Raw genomic sequence first — 20,747 nt, 5'->3', positions numbered from 1 at the left:
TGAGAGTCTGTGTCTGGGTGCAGAAAAAACAGGTGACACTTGGGCAGTGATAGGGGTGTCAGGCACAGGAGGCCTGGAGGAAGTAGAGGAGGGTAAAGCATTCCAGGAGCACTGGTTCAGTAGATCTGGGTATCTAGAGAAACCAGGATATCTCAGGAAGCCAACAGTGTGGCCTGATTGATGGTGCTGGGAGGTGGTCTTAAGCCCAGGTGCCTGAAGGAAGAGAAAGCAACTTCGGGGTGGGCACTGAGGAGGCTGGAGTTAAAAAAGGCAAGTCTTGTGAATTCCCCAAGGAAAGGATCAGATTCAAAAACACCAGGAACCACTGCATTCGGTCAGATCTCTCTGTACAAAAACAAGCCAGAGAAAGTTAGATAAATAAGCAATGGGGATCCAGGGCCTAAGGCCAGCCTGAGAGGTTACTTTCCCACTGATATTTATAGAGTTAAGAGCTATTGAGTGAACACAAGGACCTTCAGAAACAGAAGTGGCAAGTCTGTCAGGCATTCAGACAAAAATGTATGTAGCATCGAGATCCACCAAGGGCTGCCTTGGAGAACTAGGCACAGACTAGGCATTGCCTCTGAGACACTGGTAGGCTGGGGGTGGGAGACTATAAGCAAATTACTAAGTATAATTAGCTACAAAATAATTTTACTAACATATAAGAACAGTAAGGAAAGGAATAGATTGCTCTGATTCTGTATAACAGCGATCTAATGGAGTCTGGGAATCAGAGGAAGTTTCTTTGAGGAAATGACACTTCCGGATCCCCCAGGGGGGAATGGGAAATGGCAGCGGAGTACTGGAAGGCCCTGGGGCAGGAAGGAGTTTGAAGGACCGGCAGAGAGTAGAAAGAGGTGGCTAGAGGGGCAGGAAGATCCAGATCTTTCAGGACATTGTGGGATACCTGGAAGATTCCAGGCTTTATTCTAAGAACAAAAGGACTAGAGAGGAACAAGTCAGGGCACAGCAGAGCCGAAAGAGGTGTCAGGAGAGCGAATGGTCAAGGAGCATGGAGTCCAGAATCGGAAAGCGAGGGTTCAAATATCAGGTCGGCCACCTACTACCCATGTAACCCAGGTGCAGGTTCTCTAGCTCAAAATCTCTCTGTGCCTCACTGTCCCCTTCTGTACAATGGGATCATTATAGTACCTACCTCATGAGGATTATGGGGCTTCCCAGATGGTGCCAGTGGTAAAGAACCCTCCTGCCAGTATAGGAGATGAAAGAGATTAGGGTTTGATCCTTGGGTCCAGAAGATCCCCTGAAGGAGAGCATGGCAACCCACTCCAGTAATTCTTGCCTGGAGAATCCCATGGACAGAGGAGCCTGGTGGGCTACAATCCACGGGGTCTCAAAGAGTCAGACATGACTGAAGCGACTTAGCACAGCACACATGAGGTTCACAGTATGGAATAAAATACATATCATCATGAGGACTCAGTGCTAAAAGCCTGGTGCTCAAAGAATGACGAATTGCTGACTCGAGTAGTCTCCCCAGGAGCAATCCCGCCCCGTGGACTCGCTCCCACCTCCAGACAGCCATTCATCCTTACTGGGGTCAAAGGCTGCTGACACCCAGGAGAGTTCTGGCTTCTCTAGTGACTGTCACTCTGAAGATTGGAGCCTCTTGGTCTTGGGTGGTCATTCTGGCACTACCATCCTCTGGCTTAGGCTGTCCTGTGAGCTCCATGAGAGCAGGGACCATGCTCAGACTATGCCCCACAGACACAGGGCTCGGCGCATAGGAGGTGCTCACACCTGCTGGTGAGATGGATTGGGAATTAATGGATGAAAGGATGGATGGGTCTATGGAAGAATATTTACACTATCCATTAATTATTGAGCATTCCCTATGTGCTGGACTCCTTACTGAGTGCCTTATATAATTCATTTCATTTTATTCTCACAACCATCTTATGGGGAAGCTACTCAGAGACACTCTCCAGTAGGGGATGCCTTGGGAAGGATTTGTGGGGGAACCCAAGTCATGCTTCAGAGAGCCTGATCACTGAGAAATGTGTTTAGTTTGTAGACCCAAAGAAGGGCTTTTTGCTGGAAGTTGGATCCTGGAAGTAGGAGTTCAGCCAGAAAACCAGCTCAGCTAAAAATGATTTTTTCAAAGATCTAGCTGCGTAGACTGTAGAGCCATGATCTCACTTTCCTTAGCCAGACACAGGGAATAGGAGATCATACTTGTTTTTGAAAAGAGGTACTATATCCTAGGCGGTGCTAGTGGTAAAGAATCTGCCTCAAATGCAGGAGACATAAGAGGCACAGGTTCGATCCCTAGGTTGGGAAGATCCTCTGGAGGAGGGCATGGAAACCCACTCCAGTATTCTTGCCGGGAGAATCCCATAGACAGAGGAGCCTGGTAGGCCACAGTTCATAGGGTCACAAAGAGTCAGACACGACTGAAGTGACTGAGCACACAAACACACACATCCTAGAGAGGCATGGGGCCTCCCAGTCACGTGGTTTAGCTCAGAGCAGAGCCCAGGAATCCTTGGTCCCCCACATCCCTCCCAAGGTGTGAGAACTGCCTTTGATCCTTCTCCTGCCCGGCTCTGGTTCCAATCAGAGCCCCATACACTCCAGCCTGCCGGCCTGTTCCCCAAGGGAATGCAGACTGCCCTGGGGTCCCAGCTGAGTTGTTCAGTGCAGCTCAACCCCAACGTCCCCCTTCCTCCCAGTACAGCGCTGTGCATGCCACCCCCATCTCGAGCAGCTCTGCTAGCCATCTTCTCCAGGGATTATTATTTTGGGAGAGTGCTGAGTTCAGCACCACCACAAGGTATAGCAGGATGCGCCCTGGTGTCCTCAGCTGGCCCTTCGGAGCTGTCCTTTGGGCCAGGTGGCCCCACCCACTGGAGCAGTGGCCCTTCCTACACAAGGTCACCGCGTTCAACCATGACCCCCACCCCACAGCCCTGAGGCAATCTAGACAGGTGGCAGAGGAGCTGCGGGCAGGAGAAGCAGAGCTGGGCAGGGGGCACCGCCCAGCCTCACTCCTGCTCCCAGAAAACCCAGCAAAGTCAGGCTCTCAGGCGCACCCCCAAAACCCAAAACCTGGGGCCACCAGCCTCCCAGGGGGTTGCCTTAAAGCCAGAGGGTCAGGCTGGCCCTCAGCCGACTGACTGCACACAGGGAAACTCAGGGTAGGAGGTGTGTCCAGGACAAGGTGGGCCGTGCGAGAGGCTTATATGAGCCCTCCTGCTCTGCAGTCTGCTCTGTGCCCCGGGCAACAGCAGGAAGGAGTGACAGCACAGCCCTGCATAGATGGAGGAGGGGCCTAGGCCACGATTGTAAATTGAATCCAGCTGGGAGGAGGCCCAGGGCCACCTAAGCGACTTGTGTCCGGGTGGTGGATTAGCTGCCAGGGCCCAGGCTGTGCCCGCCCTTCTCCCTGCCAAGCAGAGGACTCTCTCCCCACCAGGTGGGCCCCCTGGGGCAGGGGCTGTGGGTAGAAGGGGCACCCCCTGCAGAGGGCCCAGCAGCTCTGAAGACTTCTTCCTTTCCAGGTGCCCATGGGCTGGACCATGAGGCTGGCCACGGCAGCCCTGCTCCTGGGCCTCGCGGCGGTGGTCACTGGAGAGGAGGAGGAGAGTGACTTGTGCGTGTACGAGGCCCTGCCTGAAAACGACGCTGTCCTTTGCAGGTAAGGCTAGGTACAGAGGGAGGAGGGTCTCCGGGAGTCAGGGGCCACTGGCTCCCACAGCAGTGTCTGTGGATGGGAGACTCGGACTGAGATGGAGGAGAGGCCTGTGAGACAGGCCTGTGCCGTCAGTCCAGAAGGTGGTCCTCTCAACACCAGGAGGGTACCCGGATCTGGCCGCCTCTCCTGGGGCCTCCAAACCTGAGGGGCTGGCCTCACCCTCCCTGCTGGGACCCCAAGAGAGACCATCCCTCCCCTATAGCCTAGAAGGCTCCCAGCCCCCCAACAAAGTGGCACTTTCAAGAAAAGAGGCATTTGACAGAGGCTGTGTAACCAGACCCTCCCTGTGTGAGAGGTGGTTGTTTGCTTTTCTCAACCAAAGCCCCGGAAGTGTCAGGACAGGCTGCAGCGGGGCCATTGGACATTGTCCAGAGAAAAGGCTGGGCGTCAGAGGCTGGCTCTGTCCCTTCCAAGGGCACAGGCTTCTCCCAGTCCGTGTCAGAGTCCAGCTCACTCCTCGCCCATCGTGGGTCAGAAGAACCGGTCATCACCCTGGACTCATGGGCCATCCTGGGGGCTACCCAGGGCACATTGCCCCCAACACCCTCTGCCAACCTGGTGGCCAAGGCCGCTGGCATCACACTGAGGCCATCGGAAGTAAGAGCAGGAGCAAGGACTTGCCCTTCTTACTCTGTCTCCTTGAGTACCTTCGAATTCTTACAAACATGAACATTCCTTTTAGAGAGAGAAATATGTTTTTTCCTTAAAAAGTTAGGCAGCTGAATTCCGCCACCTCCCCCTCCCCAGAAATGGCATAGATTTTGTTCCTATCAGTGCCCTTGTAACTCTGCTGAAACAGTGCTGGGTGAAATTTTGTGTGCGGGAAGGCAGGCAGGGCTGCTGCTCCTATGTGCGCAAGGTGCTCTGTGGAGCAGGACCTTCCCGGAGGCGGGCAGGCCTTTCCCTTTGGTGGGCCAGTCAAGACCCCACAAGCTGGGGAGGACAGCGGGGCCAAGGCCATGATCACAGCCCCATGCAGAGAACCTCTGTGCTTCCCATGTTCACTGTGGGACATGTGGATCCCATGTGTCCGGTCACCATGTACGGAGGGAACCCACCGGCACCCCAGCTGCCCTGGGCTCAGCCCTGTAGACATCCACATGCTGGTCTCCTGGTGGCCTGGGGACCACAGCACATGCAGGAGCTCCAGTCACCCGGTACGTGCCGGGAGTTCTGCCAGTGATTTAGAGTCCTTGACCTATTTCATTGTTACCATGACCCCACCAAGTATGTGTTATCACCCTATTTTGCATATGGGAATCCCCAGAGATTAAATAACCTGCCCATGGTGCTGATATACCTGACCGGTGGCAGAGCTATGATGCAAGCCCCTCCCCAACTGCCCCACATCTGACTACACTCCTACTCTTTCCCCACTCACCTTCAACTGCTGACCCTCGTCCAGGGCCCAGAGCATCTCAAGTGAAGGGAATCTGTCTTACAGCAGTTCAAGGGGCTGCTATAACACAGGGCCACAGACTGGGTGGCTTATAAAAAACAAAAAATTATTTCTTACCATCCTAGAGGTGCTTCCCTGGTAGCTCAGATGGTAAAGAATCTGCCTGCAAAACAGAAGACCCAGGTTTGATCCCTTGGTCGGGGAGATCCCCTGGAGAAGGGAATGGCAACCCACTCCAGTATTCTTGCCGGGGAAATCCCTACAGAAGAGCCAGGCAGGCTACAGTCCATGGGGTCTCAAAGAGTCAAACACAACTGAGCGACTAACACACACATTCTGGAGGTTGAGAACTCCAAGGTCAAGGTACCAGCAGATTGTTTGTCTGATGAGATCCCACTTCCTGACTCAGAGATGGCTGGATCCTTGATGGGTCCTTGCAGGCTGGAAAGGGTGAGAAAGCTCTCTGGTAAGTCTTTTCTATCCTATTCATGAGAACCTCACCCTCATGACCTAAGCACCTCCCAGTGGCCCCACTTCTAAATTTCTTTACCTTCAGGGCTAGGATTTCAACATATCAATTTTCAGTTCATTGCAAGGAGTCATTTCAGGACTTCTTAGAAGACACTAGCAGATCCCCAGTTTGAGAACTTAATGGACTTCCAGCATTAAGCTTTCATGCCAGGACACGAGTTTTTGACTGCAGATCATCATTGCAAGAGGGAAGCTTTGACTTTATGACTGCTGAAGATTTTTTTTGGTAAAAGATCCAGGAGATCTTCCTGACCCAGGGATTGAACCTCAGTCTCCAGCATTGCAAGCAGATTCCTTACCATCTGAGCCACCAGGGAAGTTCATTAAAAGATCATCACGGAATGAGAACACAAAAGAACACATCAGACTCCAAAGTTGAGATCAGGACCTCCTGTTCTGTGCCCCCATCCCCAAGGATCCTGCTCAGTTCAGGCTCCTGACCTTGCTGAGAGACTCCCCTAGAAAAGTGCCTCCTCTCCTGGGTATTGTTAGAATCTAATAGGGAATTCTTGAAGTTAGTACTCAGTACCTAAAAGTATTAATCTATAAGGGAGGAATTTCTTGTACTGTGACAAGCAATGGAGGAATATTGTTAAGAGAAAAGTTCTTCTAGAATAATACCTTACCTACACTTGAGGGGCTTCCCTGGTGGGTCAGATGGTAAAGAATCTGCCTTAAAGGTGGGAGACCCAGGTTGAGAAGATCCCTGAGAGACGGGAATGGCAACCCACTCCAGTATTCTTGCCTGGAGAATCTCATGGACAGAGGAGCCTGGCAGGCTACAGTCCATGGGGTCACAGAGTCAGACACGACTGAGCGACTTTCACTTCACTCTTGAGGCAGACAGACTAGACCAACAAAACCACTGAGAGTCAGAACTCTAGGTTCAGTCACAGACATGAAAGAACCAAAGTCATCCAACCCCCACTCAGTGGATGAATCCACTCAGCCCCTCTCTCCTTGCTGCCTTGGCCCCAGTGGCCCCGGTGGACTCTCGCAGGAACATGACCTGCTTCCCAAAGCCCTCTCTTCTGTACTGAAAACCTTCCATACCATAGAGGGCACCCTTGTGTCGAGGCTTGTGACTTGTCACAGTCACCCCTGTGACTGCCCTTCTTTAACTTCACCCCCATTCTTCCTAGTTTTGCCCCAGGCGCTGCATCGAACAAGTCTAGTCTCTCTGTCCCTGGAGGGTCCTTCTGATGTTTAGAGACAGATGTCATGACCATCCCCCTGTCTCCTGCCTTCACCTGCAGTTCTTTTTCCTCTGAGCCTCCACCTCCCATCCTTCAATTCCTCCTTGGGGGTCTTGTTCTGGGCTCCTGCCTTAAGGAAGAATTCGTTGGAGACAGACCCACATGTCCACACTGAGAACCACGCAGCAGAGGGTGGGGTGTCCCCTGAGTCCCCAGGCGCCTCTATGAAGGCAGCCTTCCCTCCATGGACCTTTCTGTCTCCCTTGCTTTTGGGGCAGCTGGGATTCTGAGCTTTTTTCATCACCAGGGAGCTGTTTTACTCTGATCTGATTCTTACGATGCTGAGTGACTTCCGTGAATGTCCAGTCAAGGGAAGTGCAGACAAGCCTATGCACTCCTTCTCTGTTGCTTACGGCAGAGTTCCCCAAACCTCACAGTGGCACACATTTATCGCCTCGGTTTCTCTGGGCATGGCCCAGCTGGGCACCCCTGCCCAGGTTCTCAGGAGGCTGTGGTCCAGCCCTCAGCCCATGGTGATAGCCTCAACTGAAGAATGAGACTTGGAGGCAACATGCAGGCTTCAGACCCTGGGCTGACAGTGCCCTGTGGGTATGACGGGGGCCTGGCTGGATGGATCTAACTCTTGATCCTCTGGCACTCTCTTGGGGCTTTGCTTGCATGCTCAGTCGTGTCCGACTCTTTGTGATCCCATGGACTGCAGCACGCCAGCGAACCCTGTCCATGGGAATGTTCCAGGCAAGAACACTGGAGTGGATTGCTGTTTACTCCTCCTGGGGATTTTCCTGGTCCAAGGATGGAACCTGTGTCTCCTGTGTCTCATGCATTGCAGGCATATTCTTTATTGCTTGAGCCATCTGGGAAGCCCCCTCAGGGGCTTTAGGCCTGATCTGAGAGGCAGCAGAGAGCAGTGGCTTGAAGCAAGATCTTAGTTCCCTGCCGAGGAATCGAACCTGGGTAGCCTGGATAAAAACCAGGAATCCTAGCTGCTAGTCTACCAGGGGCTAGAGGTGAGAAGCAAAATTCCCCTGGCCCTTGCCCCCCTCCACTGAAAAATGCATTTCTCAAGGAGGCAAAAACTGTAAAACCGAGCGTGAAGTTTACTATTAGAGACACAGCACAACTGGGAGAGCGTGCGGATAAACAGTCCGCTAAGACAGAAGCAAGGCAGAGACGCACGCCCGGAGAGGAACGGTGTGCGCGTCTCCCCTAGTGAGGGGTGCGGCGAAGAGGCGGTTAGGTCATTTATAAAGGGCAGTTCTTCTGGGTCTTTGTTTATCTTTGGCCAATTATCTGATTTTTTTTCTACAATTGACCTGCCCTAGGACCCTCCCCAATATCCATGCACAGCTGTTCTCTGAGATGGATTCCAGCCCAGAGGCCTATGGGGGAGCCTCGGCATCACCTGCTGTGGGGTGTTTCCATCTTCTCTTTGACCCTCAAGGAGGCTTCCTGTCCATGTGCAGCATCTCCCTTGTCCCATGGACGGGACACTTGTGACCTCTTGATTGTTCACTCAAGCAGGGTTTAACCCTTCTCTGTCCCACCATAGCTGTGACCTTAAAGTATCCACAAGAGACAAAGCCTGGCTATTTGCCCTGTTTACAGGAGGATGATTGTAAATGCCTAACCTGGAGCCTACTTACTTCCTGTCTCAGGAAATGCAAACAGGAGGCTAGTTGTTAAGTGTCCCACCGGAAGTCCATCAATCTCCTGCCTCAGGCCCACTCACAAAAGTCAGTTTGATGATTTTGCTTAACTATGAGATCAAACCAATCAATCCTGAAGGGAATCAACCCTAAATATTCGTTGGAAGGACTGATCCTGAAGCTGAAGCTCCAATACTTTGGCCACCTGATGGAAAGAGCCGACTCACTGGAAAAGACCCTGATGCTGGGAAAGACCGAAGGCAGAAGGAGAAGTGGGCGGCAGGGGATGAGATGGTTAGATGGCATCACAGACTCAATGGATATGAAATTGAGCAAATTCCAGGAGATAGTGAAGGACCGGGAAGCCTGGCGCGCTGCAGTCCATGGAGTCACAAAGAGTTGGACACGACTTAGCGGCTGGACAACAAGAACATTTAAACATGTGCAGCAATTCTACTGGGATAGAAAAAGGAGACACTTTTGTTCCCTCTGGTCCTCAGTTTCCTTCCTCCCCACCCTTGCCCCCCCTCTCCTTCCAGTTCTGGGCTGTGGGCTGAATCTCCATCTTTCTGCCAGAAGAGGGTCCCCTCCCTCAGCCTTAGATCTTGGTAGCTGCTGTGGCAGAGGGTAATGGCAGGAGCAAACCAAAAAGTCCTTAAATTGCTGCCATGAGGAGAGATGAAAACCCATACTCTAAAACTTCTTCAAAAGTTATTAAAACTATACCACCTGAGGACTTCCCAGATGGTCCAGTGGTTAAGAATCCTCTTGCCCGTGCAGGGGACACGGGCTCTATCCTTGGGAACATCCCACATACTGCGGAGCGACCAAGCCCATGAGCTGCAACCACTGAGCCCGAGCCCTGCAACTACTGAAGCGCACACACCTTAGAGCCCAAGCTCCACAGCCAGAGAAGTCACTGCAAGAAGAAACCTGAGCGTCGCAGCCAAGAGGAGCCCCTGATCACCGCAACTAGAGAAAAACCCACGTGAAGTAATGAGAGACCAAGCACAGCCAAAAACGAAGTAAATAAATAACCACACTAACAAAGAAAGCACAAGGAATGGCGTATCGAGAGCCTAGGGTAGGGACAACGGGTCACCCAAAGAAGTGAGTTATGCAACTGCTGCTGGGATTTGCAGGCATGGAGAGGGTCGTGATTGTTTAAAGGACAGAGAATTTTGTCCCCATGAAGAAACCTGTGATAACTTGCTAAAGCTTTCTTTGTGTAATGAGAACATCCCAGAAAAGCAACATAAAAATATCATTCTTCTATACCCAGCCCTACTTTAAAGACACTGATTAGGTTTGCCTATGGATTTTTTTTTTTTCCTGAGAAGCAAACACTGATGGTAATGAATACTTTCCGACCACTGATAACCTGCCAGACCCTGTTGTAAACATCGATCACTACTTTACCCCTCTCACCAACGCTACAAATAGGTATTATTAGTATTCCCACCGTACAGGTGGAGGAACTGAGTCACAAGAAGTCAAGTAACTCAAGCTCCACAGGTCAGACTGAAGCCTATGCACCCCCAGCCCCCTGAAAACCCCAACACAAGACAACCACCTCCCTCTCTCCACAGGGGCCTTAAGGTTTTCTACCCAGAGTTGGGTAACATCGGCTGCATGATCGTTCCTGAATGCAACAATTACAGACAGAAGATCACTACCTGGCCCGAACCAATTGTGAAGTTCCCTCAGGCCCTGGAGGTGAGTGAGCTGGCCTGGCTGGAGTGGGAAGGTCCCTCTGAGATCCAGGTTCCCTCTGAGTCTGTTCCTCTGAGTGACAGGAAACCACGTGCAGAGCCAGCTGACTCGGGATTGGTGGTACCAGATGACTTGTTGCCATGAGCGTGTGCCTCCTTTAGAGTGGCCCACCGCCTTGGAAGAGGTTGGGGTGGGTAGCAGGGGCTGCAGGCTGTGAGCTCTGGCATGGTTCAGGGGGTGCTCCACCCGGGGACTGGCCAGGGGATGCAGAGGGTGGCTTAGGAAACATCGGCAAGGAAAATGAGAAGTAAGGGATCTATGGGGAGCTCTTTCTCCAGGTTCAGAGTGGCAGGGCTTTTGGAATGATCTAGATGGGGCGGACCCAATTCACACGGAGCAGTGCTTCTCACGTGGGCTGAACAAGTGGAGGTCAGTGCCCTTGATTCTTGGGCATCGCAGTATGAGACCCACTCAGAAGTTGGCCCTGACTTGCCTGAAATAAAAAAGAGAAACATTCTAGGAACTGGATAGAACTATTCCTTTTTCTGGAAAATGATCGGTACCATCTTGTTCTGGGAGCTTCTCTTGGTCTGGGAGTGTGGTGAGCCTGGGGAAGGGCAGTGGGAGGTGGGAAATAGAGCTGCAGTTGTCAGGGAAGCTGCTCCAGTGTCTTAGTTGCCGTTTCTTTCTTCTTTGACTCCAGGCTGAGCTCCCAGAGTGTCAGGGGTGCAGGGTAATCCTTGCTTTGCCTGCGGGTTGTAGCAGAAGGTGCCAATGTCAACCTAGGCACAAGGACTGTGACGTGTTCAGGACTCGAATGGGTGGGACAGAAGGGTCATGGCCAGGATGTGACCACAGGCACACCTCTGCCAGCCTTCTGATCCCCCTGCGTGTCGTAGCAGGGAGGGGCCACCGAGGGCTCCCCACCTCCGTCGGCCCAGCCTGGGGGCTGTCAGCACAGGGATAACAAGATGACAGGTTCTCGAGTTGGGGGCTGCGAAGACTACTCAGAAACGAGAGGGAGATTTTTCTTTTCTTTCCATGGCTTGTGGCTTGTGGGATCTTGGTTCCCCAATTTAGGAACTGAACCCAGGGCCCTGGCAGTGAGACCACAGAGTCCTGACCACTGGACCGCCAAAGAATGCCTGAGTTTTTACTTTCTTTAACTGACTTTCACTATTAGGGAACAAATACATGGTGATCTGTCTCATAATTTACGAGGCTGAGAACATGAAGCTTTGACAGGCTATTGTGTCTGCAGCGTTGACAAACATCCTTTCCTCTGGGAGGCTAAGCAAGCTAGTCATGAGAGACTTTCTGGGTGTCCTCTTCCTCAGCCCTCCCAAGCCTGCCACACACGCACACGTGTGTGCATGTACACACACATGCTCATGTCAGCCCTCCCCGCCAGAAACCCTCCACCTGGGTCATAACATAGGTAGGTGGGAGAAGTGGAGGAAACATAAGCCTCTGTGACTATAACTCAGGGCGGGAGCCTGTTCCTCCAAGCAAAGGTATAATGCTTACTCCACGAGACAGGACTCTCGACTTCACCCTTAATTCACTTGTCCTTAAGGGGTGAGGAGTTTGGACCAAAAACTTTCAGAGCCCAATGACTGTCCCAAGAGGGAGTCTAAGCCAAGAGCTCCATTCCCAGTGATATTGCTCCATTCCATGTGACGTTGTCACATGTGTCCACTAGATGGCAGTGTAGACTTTCCTGAGTCCCTGGTGCCCTTGGCAGCAACAAGTTTGAAGCCAGTTTGGGAAGCCTTTGCATTTGACTTAGTCTAGTAGGTACTGATGGTCTTTGGGCATGAAAACAAAATGCAAAGAAAATATCACCCCCTCAAGATCCTGAAATCTCCCACCCTGCCTCAGCCCAGAGTGGGGCAGGGGAGAAAACCTGGAGATTTACGAAGGATGCAGAGCTGTGGATAAGAAATCCAAGGAAAGCAGAGACTTCACAAAGGACAGTCTGGCCAAAGTGGTGGAAAGAAAGAAAGGAAAAGTAGAATTCTACTGCTATAGAGCTATGAAGTTTACAGAAATCTGTCCTTTGAGAAGGCAGGTTCAGCTAGAGTGTCAAAAACTACCATTTATTGGGTGGTACGGAGAAGGCAATGGCAAGCCACTCCAGTACTCTTGCCTAGAAAATCGCATGGACAGAGGAGCCTGGTAGGCTGCAGTCCATGAGGTTGCTACTAGTCGGACACAACTGAGTGACTTCACTTTCACTTTTCACTTTCACACATTGGAGAAGGAAATGGCAACCCACTCCAGTGTTCTTGCCTGGAGAATCCCAGGACGGCGAAGCCTGGTCGGCTGCCGTCTATGGGGTCGCACAGAGTCGGACACGACTGAAGCGACTTAGCAGCAGCAGCTGCACTGGGTGGTACCCACTTCATGTTGAATACTGTTCATGCATTGTTTCACTTAATGTGCTCATCAAGTTAAGTATTTATTTAGTCACAATTGAGAGACAAAAGTCAACTCAAACTGGCTTGTGACAAGAAAAAAGAAGGAAGGCATTACTGGTTCACAAACTGAAAACTCCAGGGATAACTTCAGGCATGGCTGGATCCAGGTGCTCAGTCAACATCACTGGAAACTGTCAGTCCCTTTTCTCTACTTGTTTTTTCTGTGCTGGTTTTGTGTGTAAACACTCTTTCCTGTAATGACAAAGATGACTCTATCAGCTTCAGAGTTATGTTTATTAAGCCACTGGTTATAGATGGACCCCATCCAACCATTAAAAGTCCCCAGATTTGTCCTGCTTGGATCCTGTGTTCATCCCTGACCCAAACAGTGATGCTGGGCAGCCCCATTTACTCTACAAGGGCTGAGAGCAGAAGAGGATGGCACCCCCAAAAGGAGCATCAAGGGGCAGGTTTTCAGAAGGGAGATAGGATATTGAATGGGAAACATGAGAGAAAAGGTGCAGAGTCTCTTAAAAGTGGGGGCAGGGAAGCCCCTTAGTGACAGAGAAGAGGACGAAGGCATTTCCTCTGGGCCCAGGGTCTGATGGAAAAGGGCTAGAGGTTGGTGACTGACCATGGGGAGACGCTGCTTTTCAAAGGTGATTAAAGCAGTGCCATCAAAGCGGGTTACAGGGGACACGCCCAGGAAGCCCACCCACGAAGCAAGCCGTGAACCTGGAAGGAGCCGTGCAGTGGGCGGGGGACTGGGCTCTGTGCCCAGTAGAGCTCTTCCTGTTGGCTCAGGCTCCTTCCCCAGACTTGGACCCTGTACTCCCGTACTCCCTGCCCCTACCAAAATGCTTCCTCCTCTGAGAAGCTTTCCCTGACTGCCTTCCTCTGAGTAACGTTTCCCTCCCCCCAGTCTTTGTTGGGTCTCTTCTTTCTCTGAGCACTTTTCACATCCCCTACCCTCTAAACGCAGCATTTACTTCCCTCTGTCTTGTACTGCGGTTGCTTGTGCGTATCTCCTGTAGCGTCAACTGATTTATGAGCTCTCGGAGAGCAAGACCATGTGCTGTATTTCTTTGAACTACGCACAGCCCCTACCAGCATCACAGACCCCAGGTTGGCTGACTGGGTGGCCAGGTGGCCAGATGAATGAGTGAAGGAAGGAATGCCTGAATGGCAGGTGGACGGACACACCTCATGGAGCGTTACTCTGAGGCGTGTGAGCCCCATGTTTTGTGCTTCAAGCTGCCGGGTGTCCTGGGGCCTCAGCAGAACCCCAGGCCAGCATTAGTCTCTCCCCTACCAGGCTAGGTTGGGGGCTGGGGGTGGGTAGGAGGAAGCAGAGAGAGAAGAGGAAACAGGGTGGGCCCCCTAGAAGGCAGAGTAGTGCGGGAAAATACGGCTGGTCCCAGTGCCAACAGCTGCGGAGAGCTGAGAGGTGATGAAACAAGAAGCTTCCCTCCCCTGGTGCTGTGACAAACATGAAGAGGCAAACGTCTTAAAATGCATCCACTTCCCGAGCCAATGAAGACTGAAAGGCCCCTGAGAAGCTTCTTGACTGTGGCTTATTCTTCACCTTGAATTTAAACAGCTGGAATCCTTTTGAAGGGAAGAAATTGCCTTTAAGTGGGGAGTGTGCGTTGCATTAGAGGGAAGGAACACAGACCGCAGCCATCCTTCCTGCGGGCCCGCGACTTTCCAATCTGTTCTCCTCCCCAGCAAGCCAGTGACCCTGAGTGTCCTTCTCCCGGGCTGAGCAGGCGTGTCCCCACGTCACGCGGCGCCTACAGCATCTGTGTGGTTGCCTTTTGGGGACCACCTCCTTGCCCTCATCAGCCCAAGGCAGAGACACAAGTTTCAGCACAAATCTTATAGAGGCCTGGACATCTGGAGACATTCACGAGTGGGAGAGACACAGAGCATTCTCGAGGAAAGAGACCTCGGAGCTTCCCAGCCCACTGCCTATCATTCTTCTTCTTTTTCTTTTAACTTTTTACTACATACAGAAATACAGCCGATGAACAATGCTGTGATAGTTTCAGGTGGACAGCAAAGGGACTCAGCCATACATACACATATATCCATTCTCCCCACAAACTCCCCTCCCAGGCTCCCACATAACATTGAGCAGAGTTCCATGTGTTTTTACAGAAGGTACTTGTTAGTTATCCATTTGAAATATACCCATGTGTACAGGCAACCATAAGTTCATTCTCTAGGTCTGTGAGTCTCTTTCTGTTCTGCAAGTAAGTTCATTTGTACCATTTCTTTTCAGATTCAACATATAAGGGATGTCATAACATATTTCTCCCCCTCTATTAGATTTACTTCACTCGGTGTGACAATCTCTAGGTCCATCCATGTTGTTGTAAATGACATTATTTCATTCTTTCTAATGGCTAATATTCCATTGCATAAACGTCCCACACCTTCTTTATCCACTTATCTGTCTATGGACAGGGTGCTCCCGTGTCTTGGTTATTGTAAACAGTGCTATGATGAACCCTGGGGTGCATGTATCCTTTCAGATCATGTTTTTCTCTGGATATATCCCCAGGAGCTCCCATCCTTTTTATACGCAGAGAGGAAAATGGGCGCTGCTGCCATCATGAAATGATTAGGACACAGGGCTGCCAGCACCCGGGAGCAGCCCCTGATGGATTGGCAGATCCACCCAGCTCGTTTTCGAAAAGATACTGAGAGGGAACGTGCCCACATGCAGGGGGCAGCCAGGCACAGTTGCTCCTGGGACAGCAGCTGGTGCACAAGTTGTTGAATCACAGGCACCCTGTCAGTACTGCAAACTCAAAGATAAAGGGCACCGGCCCTGAGCTCCCAGTCTAAGGTGGAGAGGCAGACAGATGCATGGAGCGCCGGGACACCGTGTCAGTGCTTCAGGAGAGGGACCTCAGGCACCACGAGGGCCAGGGAGGGCAGCCAAGCTGAGACGGGGCCTGGAGATGCTTCCAGGAGGTGGTGACCCCAAGCTGAGCTGTGCCGGTGACAGACAGGGAGCTGGGACAGCCGAGTGAGGCCTGAGGCTCCGGAGGGGTCAGGACCGCACTCTGAGGGGGTCACAGATGCTGCTTCGTGGGCGCCGGTGTGGAATCAAGTCTTTATCTGGAAGCCAGGCTGGGGAAGTGGGAAGGTCACCATTTGATTTTCAGGCTGGTGCAGGTGATCGGATTAGCAATTCAGGAAGGTCCCTTGGGCAGGTCACCCAGGTGCCTGTGGGAGGGTGGGAGAAACACAAGGCTGGAGTCCGGGTGAGCCTGCTGAAGCAGAGGGTGATGGCGTGGACCGGGGCCGGGGTCTGAAGGTATAAAGGCGGTCACGGGCCTGGTGAAGGTGGAGGAATGGGTATCGCCAGGAAGGAGACAGCCGGGACAGCTGTCGGGTTTCTGTGACAGGCAGGTGGGTGGCTGAGGGTTAAGCTGGGCATGTAATTTATCCCCCAGAACAAGACGTTTTGGAGAGTGAAGGGAAGGTGCTGTTAATAATGACTGGGAGGAAGGGCACTATTGGGCACTGTCCCCAACAGCGGTGCTGTCACCAAATGAGGGACACAGGAGAAGGTTTGGATTCACAGGGACCACGGGCAGTGAGTGGCGGCAGCTTTGCATCACTGAGGCCCCTGTGTGCACCCAGTTAGCGGATCAGTCTAATACTGGGAAGAGAAGGCAGGGCTGGAGGCCTAGCTTTGGGTCCTTGGCATCTGGGGGTGCAGGGTGGAGTGTTCCAGGAGGCTAGGCTCCTCAGCGGACTGGGGAGGATACGGAGTGGCCAGCAGCAGCCAGCCAGCAGAGGTCAGGTCAGACTGGCAAGAGAGAGGTTACTAAAGGGCTAGGCTGGGGAAGAGCTCTCGGATTTGTCAAATTCCCTGGCGCTGCTCTCAGGAGTTTCAGGGCACTGGGCCTGGGGAAAAGGTCAAGTCAGGACACGGTACAGAGTCTACTGGAGGGGGTTCACCCACGTGATGCTTCACACCTGTGATGCTTTAGGGAAGAATTAATTAATGAGGTGCAACTGCAGCCCAGTGCCAGGCACATGACAGAAGTGTAATAAATGGTATAGCTTGTCATACAATAAAAGACTGCTTTGTAGTCTGAAGGGTAAAGGGCACAGGAGAAGGGTTGGGCTCCTGGAGGCTCTGAGAGGAGCTGGTGAGGTGGTAACAGAGAAGGGGACTGATAGGTGGAGACAGGCCTGGGCAGGCAGGTGGGCAGACCACCCAGCACCCAGGTAAGGATGCTTGTGTGGAAGAGAGCCTGCTCACATGTCATTTTATCCTTCGTCCTTGGCAGAAGGCTGCTAAAATCACCCCACTCTGTCCCACCCCAGCCCGGGGCCACCCAGCCATCTTTTTGGGGTGTGCCTCTGGCCACAACAGGGCCAGGTGAAAAGCTCGATGTTCATGGCCGTCTCTAACCTTTGCAGTCAGAGTCTGAGGTCGTAGAGAAACTTCCTATGCAGGATTTCACATGATCCTCCTTGCAACGCTGGGAGCTAGGCCAAGTAGGGATTATCCCCACAACTGCAGGATGAGAGACACTTCCCAAGGTCAAGGTCAAGCTCGCACAAGCTGGGGAGTGGAGGAATCAGCCCTGGATAGCAGGTGGTCCACCTCTCAGTTCACTGCTCTATCACCTTCAAGATGTTGCTTCTCAAATGAACCCCTGAGTCCCAGAGAAGAGTCCTGCATGTCCATGTGGGACTCAGGGAGTCGTGCGCACATCCACTTCCGGGAGCAGATCCTGCCGGGGACACTGTCCCAGGAGCCAGTTGTTGTAGTTCAGTCCCTCAGTCATGTCTGACTCTGCGACCTCATGGACCGCAGCACGCCAGGCCTCCCTGTCCTTTGCCATCTCCTGGAGTTTGATCAGACTCATGTGCATCGAGTTGGTGATGCCATCCAACCATCTCATCCTCTGTCATTCCCTTCTCCTCCTGCCTTCAATCTTTCCCAGCAGCGGGGTCTTACACATTCCTGCCCACGAGGGGCATCTTGTAGCTGTGCCAATGTAAGTTGCAGTCATTGTTAAGAGGATGACCTCAGGAGCCCTTCCATGGCTGATGTTTTGCTCCTGGGCACCTTCGTTAGGGAGCTTCTTGGCCTTGACCTTCATTTCCAGTACTCTTTATCCCCGCCCCCCAACCTTTTCCATCGCCATTCTCTCTGCTCCAGGGTTTACAGAAGCCCTGGTCAGGCCTTTCTATAATTCCGCCCATCCCCAGTCCACAGGGATGTTCCTGGGAGCACCGGCAGAGAGGGTGTTTGTTCAGTGACTGAGCCTCTGATGTCCGCTGAGAGCTCCCGGTCAAGTGCTGGGGAAACAGGCTCCAGATGTTTTTCAGATCAAATAATGTTCCTTTGAAAACACTGTGTGGGCTGCTTCACTGAGGGGGCAGATGGGGCCTGAAAGGCCAGTTCAGTCGGTTTGCATCCGGGTTTAAAGAATAAAGGTCACTCAGCCAGTGTATGTTGGGGTCCAGGGTGGGGTGGGGGTGGGGGGTCGCCGCACCCTTGGGATCTGTCCTCGGTGGTCTGCTGGGAGTGTGGGCAGAAGTCTCTTGGATTTTAAAATCGCTGCACAGCCTTGACTGGAGCCATTTAGAGGGACTAACACATGAGCTTTGAACGCCCCGCAGTGACTCTTCATAGGCTCTTGTTGGAGAGGGGGAGGTGGCTTCTTTACAGAGGAGTTCGGAGAAAGACTGTGAGGAAGTTTAAATGAGGCATAAGGTCCTTTATTGTTTGTTAACACTCGCGGACTGAGGGGTGAAGGGGGAGAGGAGAAAGTGGGGAGGGCATCTGCTAGGACGGGGCACCCACTGCAGTCTGAGCCCTCCCCAGGCCAAGGGCCTGAGAAGAATGGGAGCTGGGGCGGCTGCTGGGGGTTGGGGCCTGGCATTGTCAAGTGACTTATAGCAAAGGGACAGGCTGAGGGGACAGGGGGCATGCAGAAAGGTGAAGAAATCAGGGACGGTTTGCTCCCCACCGGCAGGTCTGCCCCGACAATCCAAGGCAGGGTCAGGAGAGTCCATGGGACATTCTTATTCCCAGGTCTGAGTTCTGCCCGTGACGTTGGGCATGCGCAGACCCTAGACGCCCCCATAGGGGCGGGCAAGGCCCAGAGGGCCAGGAAGGAGCAGGGCCTGCCCGGCTGGTAGGCGTGGCTCTCCAGGCCCCGCGGGTTGGAAGGCGGAGCTGGCCTCTTCGCTCTCCCGAGGCTGCAATTCCAAGAGTCGACACCAGAGGGAGATAGACGACCGTCATCCCGCCCCATCAAGGTGAGAGGGCTGGGTGGCCAGGGTCTCAGGCACAGGGAGGCTACGGCCAGGGCCTTGGCATGGTGGAGACTTAACCTGGTAATGGAGAAATGGAGGGTCCCTGATTTGGGTCGAGTGTGCAAGCCTCCGCACTCCTTGCTCACCAGCTGACTGTGGAGATGCTCTTCTATTCAAATACAAATATGCCTGGAGTGGAATTCCTGACACTTGGCACCACTAACTTGAAATGCCTTAGGGGCCAGGCTGGTAGACTGGTGGGTGAAATAACCGGTTGGAAGGCGAGGAGAAGGGCAAAGGCAGGCCCTCACATCCCAACTGGTAGTAAAAAGTTATTTTAAATTGTGCTGGTGGTCCTCTGTTCATCCCATTTTGCTTGCCTGCAGACTTGACAACTGCAGAGTCAGGATGGTCTGGCGGGACTGAGAGCTGCCGGCTGTGAGAGCTGGTTTTTCCGCTCACAGAGCACTTGGAGCCCCAGGGTTGGTCTGAGAAGCTTGCAGGTCCCTGGCCTTGCACAGACCTCATCTCACGCCCTAATCTGTTGCTTTTAGCACCATGGCCTTGGGCAAGTTGCTTCTCGCTGAGATTCCTTTCCCTCACCTTAAAATGGGTGTAAGATGAGCTTCTGGTCGGATGAGTGACCAGTTGTCCATCCCAGTCTTTGCCTGGTCCATCAGTAGCATTTGGTCCAGTTGGCAACCTCTTCCTCGTAGGTGCATGTTTGTCTCCTGGCTTCAGGCACCCACACCCTCCTCCCTGTTTCTGGGTCTTCACTTCTTTGTCCCCTCCGCCGGCTGCTCCTCCTCCCACCAGCCTCTCCTTGCGGGACAGCCCAGGCCGCAGTGCCCAGTCTTCTTGTCATCCTTATCTACAGTTTCTGACTGGGTGGTCTCATCCAGCGTCATGTCTGTAAATGTCATCGGTATGCTCTCCCACTCACATGACCACGGGGGTGTCTGATGGACCCTCACAGCAGCATACCCAATGCCAGTGCTCTGTCCCCACCCTCCCCAAACACGCACCGTCTGCCATCATCCCCGTCTCGGCACAGAGCTGCCCCAGCCCCAAGTTGTGCCAGCTGGACATCCTGGCATCTTCCGTAACTGCCCCTTCTCTCCCACCACACATCCATCCCACCAGGAAATGCTCTTGGCTTTGCTTGCAGAATCTGTCCAGTCGCTGACCACCTCTTTCTCCTCCACTGTTAACACCCTGGCCAGGGCCACACCCTCTCTGCCCGAATTATTGCAACAGCCTCCTACCTGGTCTCCAGGCTACCACAGCTACCCTGAACAGCCAGCCTGTCCTCAACAGAGCGGCCAGAATGAGCTTTTACATCTCCTGGTCAGATCAGCTCACTCCTCTGCTCAGAATCCTTCCATTTCTCCTCAGGTCACCAGAAAGTAAAAGCTAAAGTGCTCACAGTGCCTTCCGGGACCTCATATGACCTGGCCCGTTGTCACCCCTCTGACCTCAATCCTGCTATTTTCACCTTGCTCGCTGGCTCCAGGCCTCCTAGCATCTCATCTGCTTCTGGACCATAGCGGTCATGCTCCAGGGCCTCTGCACAGCGGTTCCCTCTGCCTGTGTCTCTCCTCCCACTCTGCCTAAACGCCGTCACCTCCAGGAGGCCTCCCAGCCCCTCAGCCTGGCGCCCTGAGCCCCCCGGCCGTCTCTGCTTCTTCCTGTCACGTTTCTACCTTCTCCACATCATTTCTTCAGTTGCTGTGTTTGTGTGTTGCTTGCCTGTCCCCGCCCCGACCCCACAGCGAGAGTACCAGCTCCATAAGGGCGAGAATCTCT

At 52.9% G+C, this 20,747-nt stretch overlaps 1 protein-coding gene across 2 annotated transcripts in view; it reads left to right on the top strand.

Annotated features, from left to right (window-relative positions):
* The first annotated feature begins 2,966 nt into the window (after window positions 1-2,966).
* The window catches only part of PEBP4 (phosphatidylethanolamine binding protein 4), a 223,696-nt gene continuing 205,915 nt past the window's right edge, over window positions 2,967-20,747 (top strand). Inside the window, exons 1-3 of one of the 2 annotated variants that reach the window (XM_055427217.2) lie at window positions 2,967-3,439; window positions 3,525-3,661; window positions 10,101-10,227. In XM_055427217.2, coding sequence (XP_055283192.1) covers window positions 3,531-3,661; window positions 10,101-10,227 — 258 coding nt within the window. In that variant the 5' untranslated portion in view covers window positions 2,967-3,439; window positions 3,525-3,530. The other variant, XM_055427218.2, reaches the window with a different exon arrangement.

Source organism: Moschus berezovskii, chromosome 7, assembly GCF_049115385.1.
Source record: "Moschus berezovskii isolate FMDL1 chromosome 7, NW_MosBer_1.0, whole genome shotgun sequence".
NCBI lineage: Eukaryota > Metazoa > Chordata > Mammalia > Artiodactyla > Moschidae > Moschus > Moschus berezovskii.
The sequence above is the reverse complement of the archived record's forward strand: the minus strand, read 5'-3'. Positions and strand labels throughout refer to the sequence as shown.